Consider the following 20,657-nt stretch of genomic DNA (forward strand, 5'->3'; position numbering starts at 1 on the left):
TCAGCTCTGTGGAAACCAAAGCCTAGGGAATCAATGCTAAGTCATTCTAATACCTTCTCTCTGGTACTATTTTAGGAAGTCAATCCTTGGTCACTGATTTTTCAGGAATCATGGATCTTCTATGAACAACCATGAAAACTGTGACAACTAACTTAGTCACTTGCAAAATACCAGGCCCTTCTCTGCTGTTCTGTCAACAAAGAAAGATACCAAAAGTGTCTTGGCTGTCTAAAAGAGAAAAAGTGAGGAGCTTGTATGCTGAGTAATGAATGACGTTTGAGGGAAATGTTCCTAGAAATCAGCAATTATATAAAAGTGCTAACCAATTGATTATTCAACACTACAACAAATGGCCTTCCTTACTGAAAAAGAATGAAGTGTAAAAAAAATGAAGAGAAAGTTTCATGTTAACTATTCACAGACAACTTCAGGAACAGTGTTCTGATTTATTATTTCCTCCTGATGAAATAAGCTTTCTCTATAATTGGAGTGACATCTTCAAGTGTGCTCCAATGTCATAATTAATACAAATATACACCCTAGGCTAAACCAAGACTCTGACCTTCAGGCAACAGTTGAGACAATGTATATTTAAAAGCAATAATTAATTGACAAAATTGTACAGGATGATGATATATATCATGATTTTTTTATATACTGTGGAAAACATCGATCATTTTGTGTCACAATTTTTGTGGTGAGAATATTCAAAATTTCTCTCGTATTTTAAAGTTGAGCACTAGAATCTATTCATCCTTGTTGAGTAGAATTTTGTATCATTTGAGCAACATATAGATCAATATTTACATGCAAGGCAAAAAAAGTGAAATCAATGGCCATTCTAAACATTTCATCAAAACTTTCCTAGCTTACTTGAGACATGGAGGTAATAGATATTCCTATGTTTAATAGAAGTTTCTTTTCCATCTGAGACTTCCATAACATGCCCTTTCATATCCACTGTACCAGCGCTGACCAATTTCTAAGATGTTTCAGCTCTTCCACAGCCTCTTCATCTTCTGAGCTTTCACCAGAATCACCCACAACACTCTGATCACAGTATTTTAGGCTTTTACTTGCCTTCTTCTGAGATAATATGTTGGAAATGATCTGTACAACTTGGGGGTTGGGAGTAGGAAAGGGAAAGTAGGAGAAAAATGAAGGAAGGGGTAACAAGTTTGACAAGAAATGTTCTTATTACCTTACTTATGTAATGGTAACCCCTCTGTACATCACCTTGACAATAAAAAAAGAGATGATAACAAACCATCACCACATTTTCAGGTATAATTTAGAGAAACAACTCCCTAAGTTGGTACGAATTGTTTTAAGTCTATTTTTCATTGTTATAACAAAATGTACACTAAGCTAACACTATAAAGAAAGAAAGTTTAGTTAGCTAACTTTGTTCAAAGTTGAAAGTTTAAAAAGCGTAGTGCTGGCTCCACAAAAAAGAAACTAGAGTGCTGTTGTGGCCAGGGCTGGTCATTTTATAACAAATCTCTTTCAGAAGAAGGGTCCTTGGAGATTTAGCCTACTCTTTTCCTAGAGCCTGCCTCTCCAATACTCAAGGACCTCCCACTATATCTTACTTATGAAAGTCTCCTCATATTATCACATTGATGACTAACTTTCCAATGCACTAACTCTTGAGGAACAGACCGGACTGAAGCAAATTAGGGTTTAATGGCAACTGCAGGAACTTTTGCTTAATCCCATGAAGAGAAAACCTGGGGTGACTATCATGCATAAAGATCCCAGCCAAAAAGAGATAAAAAGAAGAAAAAAGATTCATCCCTCCAGCTCAAGGGATGAATCTGAGAAAGAACTTAAATGCTGCAGCCTATGTAAGTCCTCATAGAGAAAGTTTCAAGTTCTTTCTTCACTCTCCCACAGTTGTACCGCTGATGGTATTCTCTGGGCTGTTACACATCCTTTACTGTAACTATTAGAGCACAATCTGGACCCCTGTAGCTCCTGAATAGAGGCAAGAAATGCCCTCACTAGTTACATACCTGGGAGTTTTGCACAACAAAGGACACACAAACAAATAGGGCTGTGGGTATCTGATAAAGTCATGGAAGAAAGTGTTGCTTTCTGACAAATATGGATAAAAGTGCCACTGTCATGGGCTGTAGTATAGGCTGAAAAGGGCCTGTGCTGATTCCTCTCTCATCTTACCCACTTCTTTAAGGGAAATGATCCTCATTTGGGGATCAGTTTTTGTGCTCTGGTTACATCCCACACAGCCAACTGCATAGGGAGGCTAGATTTTCCAAGCAGAAGTTTGGCACAAAGAACAGGAGTGTGGCCAAGTAGGTGGTGAGCAAATATCTTCGTGTGTGTGTGTGTGTGTGTGTGTGTGTGTGTGTGTGTGTGTGTGTGTGTGTGTGTGTGTGTGCCCATTCTGGGACTTGAGCTCAGGGCCTGGGCACTATCTCTGAGTTTTTTTGCTCAAGGCTAGCATTCCACAACTTGAGTCATAACTCTGCTTCCTGGTTTTTGGTGATTAAGTGGAGATAGGAGTCTCACAAACTTTCCTACCCGGGATGGCTTTGAACTTCTATCCTCAGACCTCAGTCTCCTGAGTAGCTACGATAATTGCCTGACTCTAAGTGAACCTCTTTACTGCTAAAGGTGGAAATAGTCTATATAGAATCTTCTTGTCACTGATGCAGCCTACTTAGGACTCTGGCAAATTTTCACAGGGAGTTCACTGTCTCCGTCTCTCACTTTTCAATCTTGAGATCAAATGAGAGGAGCCCAAAAGTATAGGCATTGCACTTAGCCTAGAAACAAAACAGTAGACTAAATGCGAGTGACCTGCTTTGAAAAATTACTGGAAGAAGAGTTGAACCTGTCAAAGTGATATATTTCTGCAAACATATCCAACAATTAAAATAACAAGGTTACCCCCTGTCCCAGAGCTTGTAATTTTCTTATTTCAGTACAGAGACTTCAAGTCAGCTCCTTGAACTAGGCACACTATCTGTCATTTTTCTTTTATTATTTTTAGATAAGATCTTTTATTTTTGTTTTCTCTTTTGTTCTTTATTTTCTTTTGGCTAGGCAAGACTGAGACAGTGATCCTCCTACCTCTGTAACTTCAGTAGCTGAGATTATAAGCATGCACCTGGCTCAGGAATCTACATTTTAAACATATGCTCCAAAAGATTTTTTAAAAATCAGGTTTCCAACTCTTTCCATTTCCTTATGAGTAGTACAATATCATTCTCTGTAATAGAATATACCACATTTTCGTGATCCGTTTGTCTGCTGAGGGGTATCTGCATTGATTCCATATCTTGCTATGGTAAACAATACTCCAATGAATATAGTTGTGCTGGTAGCTTAGTGTGACCTTGTTTGTGGTCATTTGAGTAAATGCCCAGGAGTGGGATTGCTGGGGAATAGGGAAGATCTACGTTTAATATTTTTAAAAACCTTCATAACACTTTCCAGAGCGGTTGAGCATGTTTGCATCGGCAAATTAGTAGCCGGCAATTGCACGGGCAATTTAGTAGCATTATCTTTTAGCCACATCCTCACCAATATCTGTTATTGTTAGGTTTCTTGATAATGGCCATTCTAACTGGGGTGAGGTGAAATCTCAATGATTTACAATTTTTTATAAATTAAATCTTGAACATTTCTTCATATGTCTTTTGCCCATTCTTCTTCTGAGAAATCTCTCTTTAAGTCTTTAGCCCATTTATTAATCAGTTTATTGTTTCTTTGAGAATCTATTTTTGAAGGAATTAATGTTTTGAGGGCTAAGTGTATTTTAGATATGAGGACTTTGTCTGATGCATAGCTAGTAAAAATCTTCTCTTAGTTACATAAGTCAGATGAAATGTATATTTCTTTTTGGACAATGCCGCCCTTCCCTTGTTTTCTCCCAGTTGACACTTCTTTATACAACTACTCCAAGAAAATAAAAGTAAAATAAAATGAAAATATTGAGTCACATTCACAAAAAGAGAGAGAAAGAAACAACAACATTTACCTTTGGGTGAGATGAGACTTCTATATTGTATGTAAGCTTTATCTTTATGGTCATTTTCTGAGTGAAATGCAGTGTAATAAGAGGAGAATAATAAAAGATAGATACACATGATGACAAAGCCATACTATGAGAGGAGGCATTAGGGAAAACTTTCAACTCTTACTGACATTCTTGAAAAATTAACATACCAATGTAACTTGTAGACCTGTCTTAGTCAGTTTGGACTGATAGATAGACTGATATCACAAATCTTATTTTTGTCAGTCGTGGGGCCTGAACTCTTTGGGCACTGTCCCCCAGCTCTTCAGCTCAAGGCTAGCACTCTACCACTTGAGCCATAGCTCCACTTCCGGCTTTTTCTCCATATATGGTGCTGAGGAATCGAACCCAGGGCCTCATGTGTGCAAGGCAAGCACTGTACCACTAAGCCACCTTCCCAGACTGCTATCACAAAAATCTTATAGACTGGGTGACTTAAACTGAGAGAACATGTATTCCACTAGTTCTAGAGACAGTGAAGTCCAGGATTATGGTGCTGGTAGATTCAGGTCTTGATGAGAGCCTTACTGACTGGCTTTTTTATGTGTATTGGAATCCTCACCTTTATATATTCATCTAAATAAAATTACCTCCCAAAGGGCCAAGTAGCATCATGTGAGAAGTTGGGGCTTTAATCCAAAAATCTGAGGGGGACACATATAGTTAATCCTTAACAAAATCTCTAGGCAGTCTCAGAATTTGGCTTTCAATATGTTTCCACTGAATGAAAGGTTTTCCATTTAGCTTGCATCTCTCTATTCCCATTACACATGTCTAACTGCTACATATCAATTTAAATATCTCTGAGTTAATCACATTTGCTACAACCATTTCCCATGTAAGGTGAGATTCACTGGCTCTAGAGATCAGAATATGGATATTGTCTTGGTGTGGGGATTATCATTATGACAACCACAGTAGGCTGGGCACTGGTAGCTCATGCCTGAAATCCTAACTACTCAGGAGGCTGAGATCTGAGGATCACAGATCAAAGCCAGCCTGGGAAGGAAAGTCTGTGAGACTCTTATCTCCAATAAGCCACCAGAAAACTGGAAATGGTGCTGTGGCTCAAGTGGTAGAACACTAGCCTTGAGCTGAAGAGCTGAGGAACAGCACCCAGACCCAGATTTCAAGCCCCATGACCACCAAACAACAACAACAACAACAAAACCAAGCACAGTATACCTATTATTATTTCTTTAAGATATTGAAATAATCACTCAGAATTCCTGTTCACTCTATCTTTTTCCATATGAGAAAATCCATAGCTGCAGTAAAATTAGCTTTATCTTGGATCAAACATGAGAAACTCACTTATTCCTATAGTAAGCCAAACAATTGAGGTCTGAGCTTCCTTGAAACTGTTGGCCAAGATTTTAATGAACGTTTTTGTTGTTAGGTTTTTTTTAAATAGAAGTGCAAACAAAAATAACAAATTACAAAGAAGAAAGAAATAAGGGAAAAAAACTGATAAGAGAATTTCAGCTAATTTTAGTAGCGGTAACATCAAAACATACCACAGGATGAGCTTTTGTTTATTTAGCCTGCAATAATATAATGAACAGCATCTGTCCTTTCTTAATTCTGTAGACTTTGTCTTCTGTCTGTAGAGCTGGAGTGAAATAAAGAGATAAAGAATTGTCTCTGTCTGCCTGTCTCTCTCTTTCTCACACATACATATGCACACATATGCATACACACATAGTCACTAAAGGATTTAAGCAAATACAACATTGATAAAATATAAATTATGTTTTCACAAGCACCTGGCTTAAGTCACATCTGATAAGTGTTTACCATTAACAAGCAGAGTAGTATGTCCTCCTCCAGTCTGATTAACTATAAACCACAAATTCCCTTATTTTCAGGAGAGAAAACAGGGTTAGAAAGGTTCAGTCATTTGTTTCTCAGAGTAAAACTGAAAATCATATTTCCTTCATGATGTTTCTCACATGAAGATCCAGGTAGTTTAAACAATCATACAATGAATAATAGCAAATCAAATGAACACTAAAATTTACTGCACATAAAACATTTTCATGAATGTTAACTCATCTGTAAAACACTACAAAAGGAATAGAAATTGGTGTTTTTACTGTTTTTGTTTTACAGAGAAGAAAGTTTAAGGAATAAATGTGAATTCTCATCCAAATTTATGCAACTAAAGTAAGCTATGTAAGTGGCAGAGACTTCTCTTCTGAACTCTTCTATTCTTTTAGGCACCATAAGGAACCAATACCAACGCCTGATTCTCTAGTTGCATGAAGGAAAATAATTGTATGTAGAAGGAGGGCTAGATTTTGAATCAATGTTCTACAATGAGTCACTAAGTCACTTGGTGACTTTATTAAAGTCCCTAGGCATCTGATCCCTACTGCAAAGCAAGCACAGTCACTTTTATCTAGTAGAAAACCAAAGGTGATAATGAATATAAAAGTAATTAATAACTAAAGTTATTTACAAGCAATTAAAAATCAGCTATCTATCATTAAAATCATTTCATTGGATCAAAACTGTTTCATACTTGAATCTTTTTTTCACGCTTGAATCTTTTCAATGTGGTTTTGATATTTCCCAAGTGCAGCATCATTATTAGCTTTGAATCTTAGCAAAGTAGCTTAAGACATTTGTTTCTATCTTGAAGTCTGATGCGTTGTGGCATTTGGAGTTTATCATAGGGGAATATTGGAAAGATAAAGATTCTTTGAAATAAATTCTAAATGACTATGCAATGTGCACATTTTGTAAGGATGTAAGTGATTATATCCAATGTAATTGTACTGCTTTGTATGCCAATAAAAGTTACTAAGGTTTTATCATTCGATTAACACCAACTAATTGCATATTTATGCAACTATATGTGAACACCCATTCAGGGGAGCACCTTTTAATTATTTTATTCCTATTATATTTGTTAGAAAATTCATAATATAGTTGTATCATCTATTTATGTTCAAATTTTGTTTCAAACAAAAATGAAAGTAATCTGCATGTGAAAAGTTGGTGCAGCTAACGGACATTCTAGTTGAATGTCTGTTAAAGAAAAAATGACTAAGTGTTGTATGCTAAAGTGTGGTAACAATAACTTTTTTGAGCATCACCATGACAGATACAGGCACCACTGAAATGGGATTTCCAGTGGAGTAGAAAGATTGGGTTCCAGTCCAAGGTGAGCATGGGAAGGAAAGTGGGAATGTATAACTAAGAAGGAAGGTGAGAGATCTATTGCTAGATGAAACATCAGGAATAAAGCAGTGTCTAGATGAACTGACCTAATGGGATTTTTACAAGCTAGGTGATCAGCAGCTACTTGAGAAATGGTGGAAAATGAGAAATATAAACAAATACCAATCACAGGGGATTAAAGTACTTAACAAAACTGACTTTCACAAAAAAGTTCATATGGGCTTCATAGAACATTCAATAGCATTTTCAAAGTCTAACCAAGCACACACACACACACACACACACACACACACAATGTGTGTGTGTGCTCAGTTAGAAAAGGTAAAATTGCTAACAGGGTGTATGCCTTAAGGGAACCTCTCAAATAGGCTATTTCTTTTTAAGAAATAAATATATTTTATTACCATGTAGTAGTTGTACAAAAGATTTAGCATTCAACAAATTAATTTATGAGTACATACTTCTTGATCAATGTCACCCCTTTCATAATTATCCCACATCCCTCCCAACCCAAGCCCTCCTTTCAATGATTTAGCTTCATACATATGCAGTAAGTGTTGTGATAATGATTTCCCCGCCTTCCTCTCTTCATTTGCCTATCCCATCCCTTGACCCACTCCATCCACTTTTCAAGTACGTTTCCCGATATTCATTTTGTTGGACTATGAATTAGTTTTTCTAGGGAATTAATTATGCTATTCAAATTATCTACTGAAAATACTATATATCAGTTAATAAATTGGGGTACGACTGCATACAGCCTCATTGTGTTTACTTGTACATTTATATATTAGTTCTAGCTTCCATATATGAAACCTTTGTCTTTCTGGGCCTAACTTACTTCATTCACCCTAATTTTTACCAAGTCCCTCCGTTTTAATATCATTCCTCCTAATGAATGGGTAAAATTCCATTGTGTATATGTTATACATTTTCTTGATCCATGCATCCATTGAAGGATATATGGGCTATTTCTGTACCTTGGCTATGGTGAATGGAGGAACAAAGAACATGATTGTGTGGGTGGCTTTATTGTATCCTAATTTGTAACCTTGTAGATAAATGTCCAAAGAATAGTATCATAAGGTAATTCTATATTTCAATTTTTGAGGCATCTCCAAACTGCTTTGCTGAGTGGTTAAACAATTTCACATTCCCACCAACGGTGTAATGGTTACTTTTTCCCTACATCTGTGCCAGCATCTGTTATTTGTATTTTAACTGGGATGAGAGGGAATCTCAGTGTTATTTTGATTTGTGTTCCTTTTATGGCCAGAGATGTTGAATATTTCTTCATATGTTTGTTGATCATTTATACTTCTGCCTCTGAGAATTCTCTATTTAGCTCATTTAACATTTATTAATTGGGTTATTGATTCTTTAAGAGTTGAGTTTCTTGGGCTCTTTGTATAATCTGGATATTATTAGTGTCAGACATATGTCTGGCAAAGATCTCCTATTATGTAGACTTCCTTTTAATCTTGTTAACTCTGTCCTTTGCCATGCAGAAACTTCTTAGTTTGATACAATCTCATTTGTTAATTCCCTCTTGGATTTGCTGAGCCCTTGAAACGTATTACTCAGAGAAGTTTTGTTTCTCTCCCTCCTTCCTGTAGTAGTTTCGTGGATTTAAGAGGTCTTGGATCCATTTTTCAATTCATGTAGTACAAAGTGACCAATGGAGATTCAGTTTCACTGTTCTGCATTCAGATTTCCAGTTTCCTAAAACCATTTGTTGAAGAGGTTGTCTTTTTTCCAATCTATGTTTTTTACTCCATTATCAGATATTAGAATGCACTCTTCTATTTTTTTGGAAGCATTCTGAGCTTTTCATTTTAACTATCAAGTAACATTTAGTAAAACTTCTTAAAGGTATAAATTTTGTGTATCTCTATAAAAGAGTTTCAAAAAAAACCAATAATGAGGCTCTGAGAGAGATGTATTCAAGCATATGAGTTAAAAGTAAATCATTATTTGAGGAATTGTTGATATTAAAAAGCTCATTGAGCCACAAAAACATCCATCATAGAAACTCTGCTTCCATTACAGAAAAAAGTGGGTTGAGCATCAAAGCTTTAAAAGAATGCAAGCAGAGCTTAATACTCCAAAATATGTCTTCTTTATCCTCAATGTAAAGTGTTATCATGTTCAGAAAATTGAAAATAGTGGTCATAGTATGTTTTAGTATCAAACCTCCTAATCTATTTTTATTAACTAAAATTGTATTATTTCAGCTGACATTTTATATTGCCATATATTTGTTTTTCATTTATTGGATGATCTCCAAATAGTTAAATATTGACTTTCAAGCTGGCTAAACCATGCTTTAAGCTGCTCCTTTTTTTCTTCAATTGATTCTCTTCAGCTTGAAACAGAAAAGATAATGAAATATGTTGTTTCTAAGAATATGGCCAAAAGCACTTCATGGTATTATTTCTGTAGTCCTTGGTCAGCAGTATGACAATGCATCTGCTATTTGTAGAAGCTTGGTGATTCCCCCACTGAGGGAGCCTCTTGATCTTGAATGTCATATCCTTTGTGCTATCTTGTGGCTCAAGTAAAAAGCCAGCAATGGGTTCATGAACTTCCTATAGCTCTAGAATAAATACGAGATAATCAAAAAATAGTGAAAATTACTTACAAATGCAAAATTGTTTTGTGAAAGAGCATAATAAATGAAAAATAGTAATTGGACAAATGACTTTGGAGAAAGGGTGAATGTTAAAATGACAGAAAGGCAGAGAGACAGACAGAAACAAAGATTGACACAAAGAGAGACTAGTAGAATGCTTATTCTTCAGTTTTTCCCTCACCCTTCATCCCCAGAGAGCAAATTCTGGGATGGTAGGTAACTGTAAAGTCTAATATGAAGGCACCAGTGGAATACTGTATATTGAGACACCATAGGTACACAGCTGTTCAAAGTTAGACAAAAACATGGCTTAAAATATCTCTTTACATTTTAAAATTGTTACATCTATGAGAGTGAAAAATTCAGAGGCTATAGAATAAAAGGCAAAAGTTTGATCCCTTCAGCCAACAGCTATAGTAACACTTTGTTGTACTTTCTCTCACCCAGCAGGCTGTGCTTATAGAAATGTATGTGGCTGTACATGTTTTATTTTCACCCAGCTAGCACCTTGCATATTCTATAGAATGACTTGAAAATTGAAGGTGTTTCTACTTGATATCTTTCCTTACACAACAATATATATTTCTTTACCATGATGTATCTTATATCCTGTGCTTCTTCATAGTAGTGTGATGTGCAAACTTAGTGGTTTAGAAAATGAAAAGGTTAATATTAAAGGTTAGCTTAAATTTTGAACTCATGTCTTTATGTTTCTTAGGTAGGTGCTATAATCCTTAAGCCATGCCTTTAGCCTTTTATCCTCTGGTTAGGGTCTCTGATGATTTTGACCCAGGTAATCTTGGATTATGGGCCTTCTATTTGTGCTTCCAGAGCTAACTGGATGACAGGTATGTATCTGCACATCCATGCATTTTCACTAGACAAGTTTTTGTGAACTTTTTTCTGGGTTGGCCTCAAACCATAAGCTTATGCATATTAGTCTTCAGAGTAGTTAGGTAAGTGGTATGTGTTACTGGTACCCAGCAATAATGCCTTCATATTCAATAGTTGCATACAGTGAGATGTTCCATTGTATTAACTATTATAATTCACTTTATCATAATATCATTGATGAAAAATTTTAGATTATGTATTGCTTTGTTTTATTTCAATACCAGTAACCTTCAACAACATCTGGCAGCAATACACTGTTATTATTTTGACATTTGTTCTAGCCCTATTTAGAATGTTCTCACAAGAAATCATTCATATTTTAGAACATCATCCTGGCTTCTCAGGTCCTATCAAGAAGGTTAACCCTGCTTTCAACCTTACACTGTGTGGACAGTTAAACCTGCCTAACAGTTACAATCCAGGTGCCTCTGTTCTTCTGACCTCCTTGTTCCAAGACTCCAAGCTTTAAGTACTTTGTTGCCCTGTTAAGACACAGATTTAAGGATGATTAATTAAAAGTCTGCATTTCATACTGCGTCTTTTCTAGTTCAACAGTTACCTAGGAGAAACAACCAAGACCAGTTCTAGATGGTTAGAGACTTGGATGTAGAGACTGATGTACATAGATTCTGTATACTTTACAAAAGACAGAGTTGGATATCTTCAATGTAGCTGGCCAAACTACCCAAATGTTACTGAACATTTCGGTTGGCTCTCTGAAGTCTCATTCACTAAAAGTAAAACACATTCATCAATACTTTTAACATTCCATTAACCGTAAACTATTGGAAGACCAAGCCACAGAGGAAGTGTCTGTCTTCAAGAAGGCTGACCATCACATGGACATATTTCTTTTAAAGACTCCATGACACACACACACACAGAGAGAGAGAGAGAGAGAGAGAGAGAGAGAGAGAGAGAGAGAGAGAGGGAGAGAGAGAGCATTACCAGAAGACAGAACTTTCAATCTCTCCATTAGAATACGTGTAGTAAGATCACAACAACTGCATTTCCCTGTTTCTTTGTCCCCTTCAACAGAATTCACGTGAAGAGCACTGCTAGAGCTTCCAGTCCTCCTGGTTAGGGCCTCAAATGAAGGCCTTGTCACCAGATGGGGGAGGGAAGGCATTGAGAGTAAAAGCACCAAAAGCAGCTTACTTCCCTCTTCTGACCCTGATTGGTTGAGGACTGGAAAGCAGCGACCGGCCTCTGTGGCTCGACTAGCCATTGGTTGAAGAGACCTGTCAATCAAGGCGGGTGGGGGCTGAGGTGCTCCCGACAGCTCTGTGCTGCCTCCCCAGCCCGGTTGCGTTGTCGCGGCGGTAGCCAGGGTCCCTAGGCCGAGCCTGTGCGTGGATGCTGCCCGTGGGGCTCCGGCTGTGACACCATGGTGAGTGATTTCAGGCAGGTTGGGTAGACCTTGGGGAGGGCTGATCTTGACCGTCCCCGGGAAGCGCGGAGAGGTGACTCTGGGTCCCTGGGGGCGCCACGGCTGGCCGCTTTCTGAGCCCGGGTCCTGGCAACCCAGGTGGGAACGGCCGCCTTAGTAGCCCGAAGGATCGATGCCTCTGCTTCCCAGCGGGGTCCCGGGTGCGGGGTCCCCGCCTTGCATGCTCGGGAAGGGGAGGTGCGGTGGGCGCGAGGTGTTCCGGACTGGGTCAGGCCCAGGGCGGGGGGGAGACCCAGCGCCCAGGCTGGCGAGGCTCCGGGCACACGTCCCCGCGCGCGCGGTCCCCTGAGCAAAGCCGGACAGGTGAGCAGGGCTAAGAAGATGGCGTGGGGATGGGGTGGACGGTGACATTATCTGCCCCGGGTTAGGAGGTGTCCCCCTTGGCGATCCACTCATCTTAGCGTATGCTAAGCCCTAAACCTAGCGCAGCCCGAGGGTGAGGGGACGGGTTGGGGGAGCCACGATATGCTCCCAGGCCCCCTCCCACCGCGGCGGGCCCCTGACGCTCCATCTCCCCCTGCGCTTCCTTGCAGTACGGATTTGTGAATCACGCCTTGGAGCTGCTGGTCATCCGCAATTACGGCCCCGAGGTGTGGGAAGATATCAAGTAAGTGACCTGCTCCAGCCAGCCAGGAGGAGCATGCATGGGAGGGGAGGCTGTGTCCCAGGGTGAGGCGGCCCCTGGGGAATCCCCTCCCCCTGCCCCCAGCCTCGCTGCAACCTCGGCTTCCCAAAGGCTGGTGGGTGCGCATCCTCCGCGTCGCCTCCGCCTGATTCTACCCGCCGCAGCTGCGCTCCCACGCTCCGGAGCTGGGACCCAGAGAGGAGGGCCGACCGGGGCGGGGCTACGCGGGGGGGGGGGGGGGGTGAGCCACCGAAAGGAGCCCCTTGGGGTCCATGCTGCGTCCGGACCAGGCCAGAGCGTGGGAATTACTCTTCCAGAATCCCCGAGGCTCCCAGGCTCCGTGGGCTGCTGAGCTCCCACGCGCAGGGCCACCTCCGGGATTTCATAGGTTTAAACAGAGGCCTTCCAAACAAATGGAAGACCTGGTTCCTTCGTGTCCCCCCCCCCCCCACCACCTTTTTTATGATGTACACATCATCAAAAGACGCAAAAGATGCACCCACCTTTTCATATATTTAAAATACACTCAGAGTAGTTCTTGAACAAGTGATCAAATGCATTTATTCAACCTGAAATCAAGTGAAACTGGAGTTTTTTCTGCTTAACTTCATGAAATCTTGTGAGTGGGAGGAGCTGTGGGGATGGGGAGTGTTTTTGATTTGTTTTCTACTGGCAGTTCTGAGGTGGAGGGGTCAACTAAAATTTCAGTCTAGAAATTTGAGCCTGATGCTCTGATGGGAACAGAAATACCACACCCACTTGAGGATCTAACCCTGATGTAAAGACACACAGCACAGCATCTCTCTGGACCCTCCCGTGTTCTGCGTTCAGTATTCCTAACAGAACCAGCCCCCTCCCTCTCTCCTGGAGATCCTACCCACTCACCATACCAAAAACATGTCAAACTCTCACAATCCATGAAGTGGATAGAAGGGTTACTTGGGTGGACAGTTTTAATTGTTTTTATTAGTTGTTCTGATTTTGTTGTGCACTGTAATTTCATTTTTTTTTTTGCTGATTTTTTTCCTAAGGAAATTAAGAAGAATCAATGTTAACAGGCTTTATTATGCAATAGCATGACAATGATTGCTTATCATTATTTGTAACGATGAAAGATTCTAAATGCAATGAATCCTTCCTCCGGGCCTGTTGCATTCAGTAATTTCCTTCGTGTTCCATGAGTCATTTTTGTTACCCATGGAGGGCATATACATCTCATACAAACAAGTTGCATTTTGCAAATTATTGCATCAAATGGGAATCTAGGCACTCTAGGAGACTTCAAGACTGAAGTTTTCTTTCCACATTTCTAAAATCTTTATATTGTTTATTTTGTCTGGTAGAAACAAAGTTGTAAACAGTGCAACTTATATACAACACTATTTTTACATCACCATATTTGTGCATTTATGTAAGCAACCCATCCTTAACCCCATATGTTTGTTAATCTTTATGTCCAATTTTCTCATAGATTTACTATAAAAATAAGTATGATTAGAATTTCAAGAGCATAATAAAAGATGACAGTTGTGGTGGTCATTATGTCATTCAATCACATTTAAAATGCTTGACAAAGCTCAGAGACAGTGGCTCATAGCCATAATCCTAGCTACTCATGAAGCTGAGATCTAAGATCATAATTACAAGCCAGCCCAGAAAGGAAAGTCTGTGAAACTCCAATTTAACACACACACACACACACACACACACACACACACACACACACACACACACACACACACACAAAATCAAGAAATGAAGCCATGGCTGGAGTGAAAAAGCCAAGGGATAGCCTGACTTGGCCATTATCAATTTAGATAATTGGTAAATACACAAATATGAAATTATGCTACATAGATTACTTTTAAAACTAAATTGTTGAGAAATTTGTTTATATTAGCCATATTTTCCTTAGGGGAGATAAAAATCTAAAAATATACAAATTTCATCAATGAAAACTTAACTACCAAAGCATGCTGAGACTATTGTCACACTCTAATAAAGTGTGTATGAATTTTGACTTAAACATTGGTATCGTTTAACTTAAGTAGCTCCAAATTTAGTTTCCTTATTTTCTTGCTACTGGAGTTTGAACTAAGAGCCTTTAATTACTAGATGATTACTCTATCACTTGAGCCACACCACCAGAATTCTTTTGCTTTAGCTGCCTTCAGATAGAGTATTATGTTTTGGAATCCTTGCTAGCTTTAGACCATGATTAACTATTCCTCTCACATATTTAAGATTAGACATGAAGCCCCATACCTGGCTTATTGGTTGAGATGGGTTGCACTAACTAGGCTAGCTGTGCTACCCTGAGATCTTCCTAACCTCCAACTCTTTATTATCTGGGATTGCAGATGTGAGTCACCAGTCCTAACTAAACAGTATTATTTTTGGGTGTGTGGGTGCCCATACTCAGGCTTGAACTCAGGGCCTGGGTGCTATCTCTCAGTGTTTTTGCTCAAGACTCTTATCTCTAGAGCTACAACTTCACTTCAGCTTCTTGATGGTTACCTGGAGATAAGAATCTCATGGCCTTTCCTTCCCAAGCTGATTTCAAACCATTCTCCTCAGATCTCAGCTTGCTAAGTAGCTAGGATTACAGGTGTGAGTCACCATTAATATTCTTAGACTGTTCAAATGATCATAATTCTAGTCTTGTGAATTTTTTTGTTAAAACTGAAACACATCACACGGATATTCTTCCTTTAAAATTACTTGAAAGATTAAGTGTCAGCAATGACAGCACTGTTAGTGGAAGTACTGTTGGCCGTTCAGGGGTTAATTTTGATTCAGTTTAGTATCTGAGCTAGACAGCAGGGTTGAGCTCTGTCCTGAGGAGACTGGAGTTACTCAGTGGTCTTCAGGCCAGAATTCCTGAGCGACTGCTAAATGATTGCTGAAAGACTATTTGCTTTCCAGAGCTGAGATGCTCATGGTCTGGGGATGGATAGTACAACTGAAAAGACTGTTGCCCTAATTCTGAGCCATCCTGTCCATTTGGCCTGACTGTCCAGAGGTAATCTCTAGGCATTGGGCCAACATACTTTCACTTTCAGCATTTGATGATAAATTGAATGTGTGAGAAAAGATTCTTTGTCTTTTCCTCAGTAAGTACCAGATTCCTCTATCTTCCCTTTCTGTGTATCTATCTAAATGAATGCTTATGAAATGTTACATAACACATTTTATTTTTGTTTAGTTTAGTAGGAAATAGCCATCCATCCTTTCTAAGAAAGATGCCAAACATTTAATGACAAATAAAACCCTAAGTAACAGATTCCAGACAGAAAATTATTAGTGGATAGGAGCCAAAATGTTTCATAGTAAACTCAGTATCCACTTATCCTCTTACTGGCAATACAATCATTTCTCAAGAGCTTTAATTTCATTTTTGTTTAAAAAAATTACCTAGACCAAGGGACAGAAAATTTCTCTTAAAGTGAAAGGTAGAAAATGTTCTATGTATTGTGGGCTAAGTAAAAATATTGTCTAGTTATCTATATAATTATTAAAATGTACCCAAACACCATTGTTAGCCCCGGGACCATGGAAAACCATGCAAGCTGTTTATCACTCACTTTCACTTCTGCACTATATCAGTCCAAATGGAAGAAATCAAGAGATCCCAGACTTTACTTAAAAATCTCATTTTGTCAATTGCTTTTCAGTTTTCAGTATTCTTGGTCCTTTTAAGGATTGCAGTTCTTAGATGATGTGAAAAATCCATCATCAATTTAGAAAATACCCAAAGTCTAGATTTCTTCACATTAAAATAGCATCCAAATACTTAGTTTAGAAATATCTGTTTTTCCTGAGCCAGCTATGGTTAAAGTTGATGCTGAATGAAATTATTGAGTTCAATTTTAGGTTTTCTAACTGAACAGGAGCATATGGTTAATAAAGATAAATTCATCCGAGGTAAAAATTCTAACATGGCTGAGTGCCAGTGGTTCATGTTTGTAATCCTAGCTACCCAGGAGGCTGAGATCTGAGCACTGTGGTTTGAAGTCAGCTCAGATAGGAATGTTCTTGATACTCTTTTTTTTAAAATTGTGAAAATACTGTACAGAGGGGTTACAATTACATGAGCAAGGTAATGAGTACATTTCTTATCAAGCATTGTTACCTCCTCCTTTGTTTCCCCTTCCCATCTCTTCCCAGCTCCTCCCCTCTTACCCCCCCCCTCCGCCAAAGTTGTAAAGTTTATTTTTGACATAATATCTTGTACATCTCATTGGTGCAATGGGTCCACCTGTATCCCTATTTAAACAATTTGTTTTTTCCCTTCCCCTCTACAAATTATACCAACATCAAATACAGTGAAAACAGGGGTTATACCATGGGGGAGGGACATACAAAGCAACAAAGAAATATCTTATAAATATGTTAGACACAATAGCAAGAAAGAAAAACATTTGAGTCCTTAACTTGGGGTTCATTTCGCTTAACATCAACTTATCTGACCATTTCTGCTTGTCTCAGATATATATTGCAAATAAGGGAAACCATGCGACCTATGTTTCTTTGGATCTGGCGTACTTTACTTAATATAATTTTTTCCAGATCTTTCCATTTCCTAACAAATGGAGCAATGTCATTCTTTCTGGTGGAGGCATTGAATTCCACTGTATATATTCTTATCTCCAACTAACCACCCCAAAGCCAGAAATGGAGTGGAGTTCAAGGAGTAGAGTGCCAGCCTTGAGCAAATCACCAAGGCTCTGAGTTCAAGCCTAAGAACTAGCATAAAAGAAACAACAACAACAACACTACAAGATGACTAAGTGGGGGCTGGGAAGGTTGCTCAGTGGTAGAGTGCTTGCCTTGCATGCATGAGGCCCTGGGTTCGATTCCCCAGCACCACATAAGCAAAAAGAAAAAAAGCTGGAAGTGGTGCTGTGGCTCAAGTGGTAGAGCGCTAGCCTTGAGCCGAAGAGCTGAGGGACAGCGCCCAGGCCCAGAGTTCAGGCACCACGACCTGACCCCCCCAAAAAAATGACTAAGTGTATTAAAAACAAAACAAATATTATCAGCCAGCTCCTGGTGGCTTATGCCTGTACGCCTAGCTAAGCCGGAGGCTGATATCTGAGGATCGATTCAAAGCCAGCCCAGGCAGAAAAGTCCCTGTGAGATTCTTATCTCCAGTTAACCACTGGAAAACCGGAAGTAGAGCTGTGGCTCAAAGTGGTAGACTGCTAGTCTTAAGGAAAAGAGCTCAGGGACAGTGTCCAGGCTGAGTTCAAGCCCTAGAACTGGCCAAACAAAAGTGGAACAATGCATACATAGCACATCTAAGGCCCTGGATTGTTTTCCCAGTATAGCAACACAAGCAGTTAACACACAGTCAAACAAAAAGCCTTCTTTCTGAAGCTTACAACTATTTGTCCATCCTTAAAATCTGGAGAACTACACAAGAGTATTGATATGCCCTGTTCTGATTTGAGATAAATATTGGATCTGAATTTGTGTATGAAATATGTACATTTGACAGCGTTATCATGACGGAAAGGTTGTCATTTATGTTCCCTTGTGGAAAAGATTCCTATTTGATCCTGTGGCTGTCTGATTCCAGCAGGCATACTTTTATTTATAGATTTTTTTCTCTTTCATTCATTGTTAAGCTCATCTTTAAGTAACATAATTTGGTGTTTCAGGTACTGAGGACAGAAAAGCAAATGAGGTAATACTTGCCTTTGAAAGGTCTAGAGATATCAGGATATTTTTAGTCTTTTTTTTTAACTTTCCTGTCTGTAACTCAAATATGGAAGCATGGAAACAGCAGCTTGATTGTCGAATAATGTAGACTGACCTTCCAGTTTTGAAATTAACTTCTATCAGAATTTATTAATTACAAATAAATGTTATGGTTCAAACAAGCATAAACGGGTATGGGCTTTGCAAGTTGCTTAAAGTTTCCACATATAGCATAAGGAAAAATAATCACTAATGTATTGAACTGTCATAATATATTGAATAGTATGTACAAAGCATGCCAGACATGATGACTCAGGCTGTAATCCTAGCTACTTAAGAGGCTGAGATCTGAGGATCCCAGTTCAAAATCAGCCTAGGCAAAAAAGCCCATGAGAATTTTATTTCTAGTTAACCTCTAAAGATATACATGGAGTTGAAGTTCAAGTGGTAGAGTGCTAGCCTTGATTGACGTATCTAATGGATATCGCCAAGGCCCTGAAATCAAGCCTTATTACAAACAACCAACAACAACAACAACAAAAAACCTTTCAAAACACAGTTCTTAAATAGCTGCTTAACAAATAGTTGCTTTTAATTTTTATATCACTTTAGAATCAAGTTTTCCAACTTTTTTTCTCCCCATCTCTCATAAAAGTGATGAAGGTCCTTTTTAGAAGTAATACCCAGGGCTGAGAGCATAGCTAAGTAGTTGAGGGCTTGCCTGCATCTGGAATGAAAGTACCTGGGTTGGAGCCTAAGCATCAAGCAACAACATTAATAGCAGTAGTAACTATGATTAATTTCATCTTGCATACTACATCAGTCTAAGTGTTTCATATCCCTCTAGAATAAGTGATTAAGTCATTGACATTTTCCTGTTCTTTTGCTTTCTCCCCCCTCTTTTTCTTGAAATACTGGGGCTTGCACCCAGAGCCTCACACATGATAGGTAAAAATCCTTTAGTAATGCCCCCAGCCCATTTGTTTATATTTAGATTTTAGGATATGGCTTTGTCAAATTTGGCTGAGCTGGCCTTGTACTCCCAGACCTCCAACTTGACCTCTCTAGTAGCTGAGACAATATTCTTTTGCTTTCATTTGCTTGATTGAATTAGTAGCAGTACTGTGAATTTTAATTTAGTCCCTCTTTCATTTTCTCTCTTCCTAGTTTCCCTTATACTCCACTAATAGCCTCTCACTAGGTTTTCTGTATGTCTTATTCCTTTAGCCTATATTATTTCTCTACATATTTCAGGCCTGTTCACTGCCCACATCCCTCTTTGCTGTTTCCAAATGTAATATGTGCTCTTACTATTCTTAAAACAAATTAAAGCAAATAATGCCTCACAATAGTTTGCCATGTTTTAATCAGATTTTCACATTCATGAATATGAACTAAATTTCTATACCTTTCTGTACTCATGGTTAAGTAGAGAGAAGCCTATGTTTGTTTTATTTTTAGAGATACTGTGTGTGTGTGTGTGTGTGTGTGTGTGTGTGTGTGTGTGTGTGTGTGTGTGTGTGTGTGTGTGCTGGTTACTGAGGCTTGAACTCAGGGCTTCATGCTCTTGTTTGCCTTTTTTGTTCAAGCCAGGCACTCTACCATTTGAGTCATATCTTCACTTTCAGGTTTTTGCTGGTTCATTGGAGCTAAGAGTCTGTGGTATTTGTCTACCCAGGCTGGCTTTGACTGTGATTCCCAAATATCAGCCTCCTGAATACCTAAGATTACAGGTGTGGGCTACTAGTACCTGACAGTATTGGAGTGTTTAACTAGGGCCTTAGCACTTTCTTTTTTTTTTTTTTTTTTTTTAATTTAATTTAATTTTATTTGAGAACATACTGTACAGAGGGGTTACAATTACATGGGCAGGATAATGCATACATTTCTTACCAAGCATTGCAGCCTCTTCCTTTGTTTACCCTTCACCTCCCTTCCCAGCCGGCCTTAGCACTTTCTAAGTAGGAATTCTACTGCTGACCCACACCTCCAGCTCTGTTTTAACATGATAATGGTAAGTTATATTGTTGGTCATGTAGCTTGAACTCTGGGCCTGGACCTTCTCCCTGAGCTCTTCAGCTCAAGACTAGTCTTCACTTCCAGTTTTCTGGTGGTTAATGGGAGA

General features: G+C 38.9%; 1 protein-coding gene across 2 annotated transcripts in view; it reads left to right on the plus strand.

Annotated features, from left to right (window-relative positions):
• Nucleotides 1–12,051: 12,051 nt before the first annotated feature.
• Nucleotides 12,052–20,657, plus strand: part of Gucy1b1 (guanylate cyclase 1 soluble subunit beta 1) — a 52,257-nt gene continuing 43,651 nt past the window's right edge. The window contains exons 1-2 of one of the 2 annotated variants that reach the window (XM_042668458.1): nucleotides 12,052–12,147; nucleotides 12,741–12,814. In XM_042668458.1, the coding sequence (XP_042524392.1) occupies nucleotides 12,145–12,147; nucleotides 12,741–12,814 (77 nt within the window). In that variant the 5' untranslated portion in view covers nucleotides 12,052–12,144. Of the gene's footprint in view, nucleotides 12,148–12,740; nucleotides 12,819–20,657 lie in introns of those variants that run through there. The other variant, XM_042668459.1, reaches the window with a different exon arrangement.

This window comes from Dipodomys spectabilis, unplaced genomic scaffold (assembly GCF_019054845.1).
Source record: "Dipodomys spectabilis isolate Male_0828 unplaced genomic scaffold, ASM1905484v1 ptg000436l, whole genome shotgun sequence".
Lineage (NCBI taxonomy): Eukaryota > Metazoa > Chordata > Mammalia > Rodentia > Heteromyidae > Dipodomys > Dipodomys spectabilis.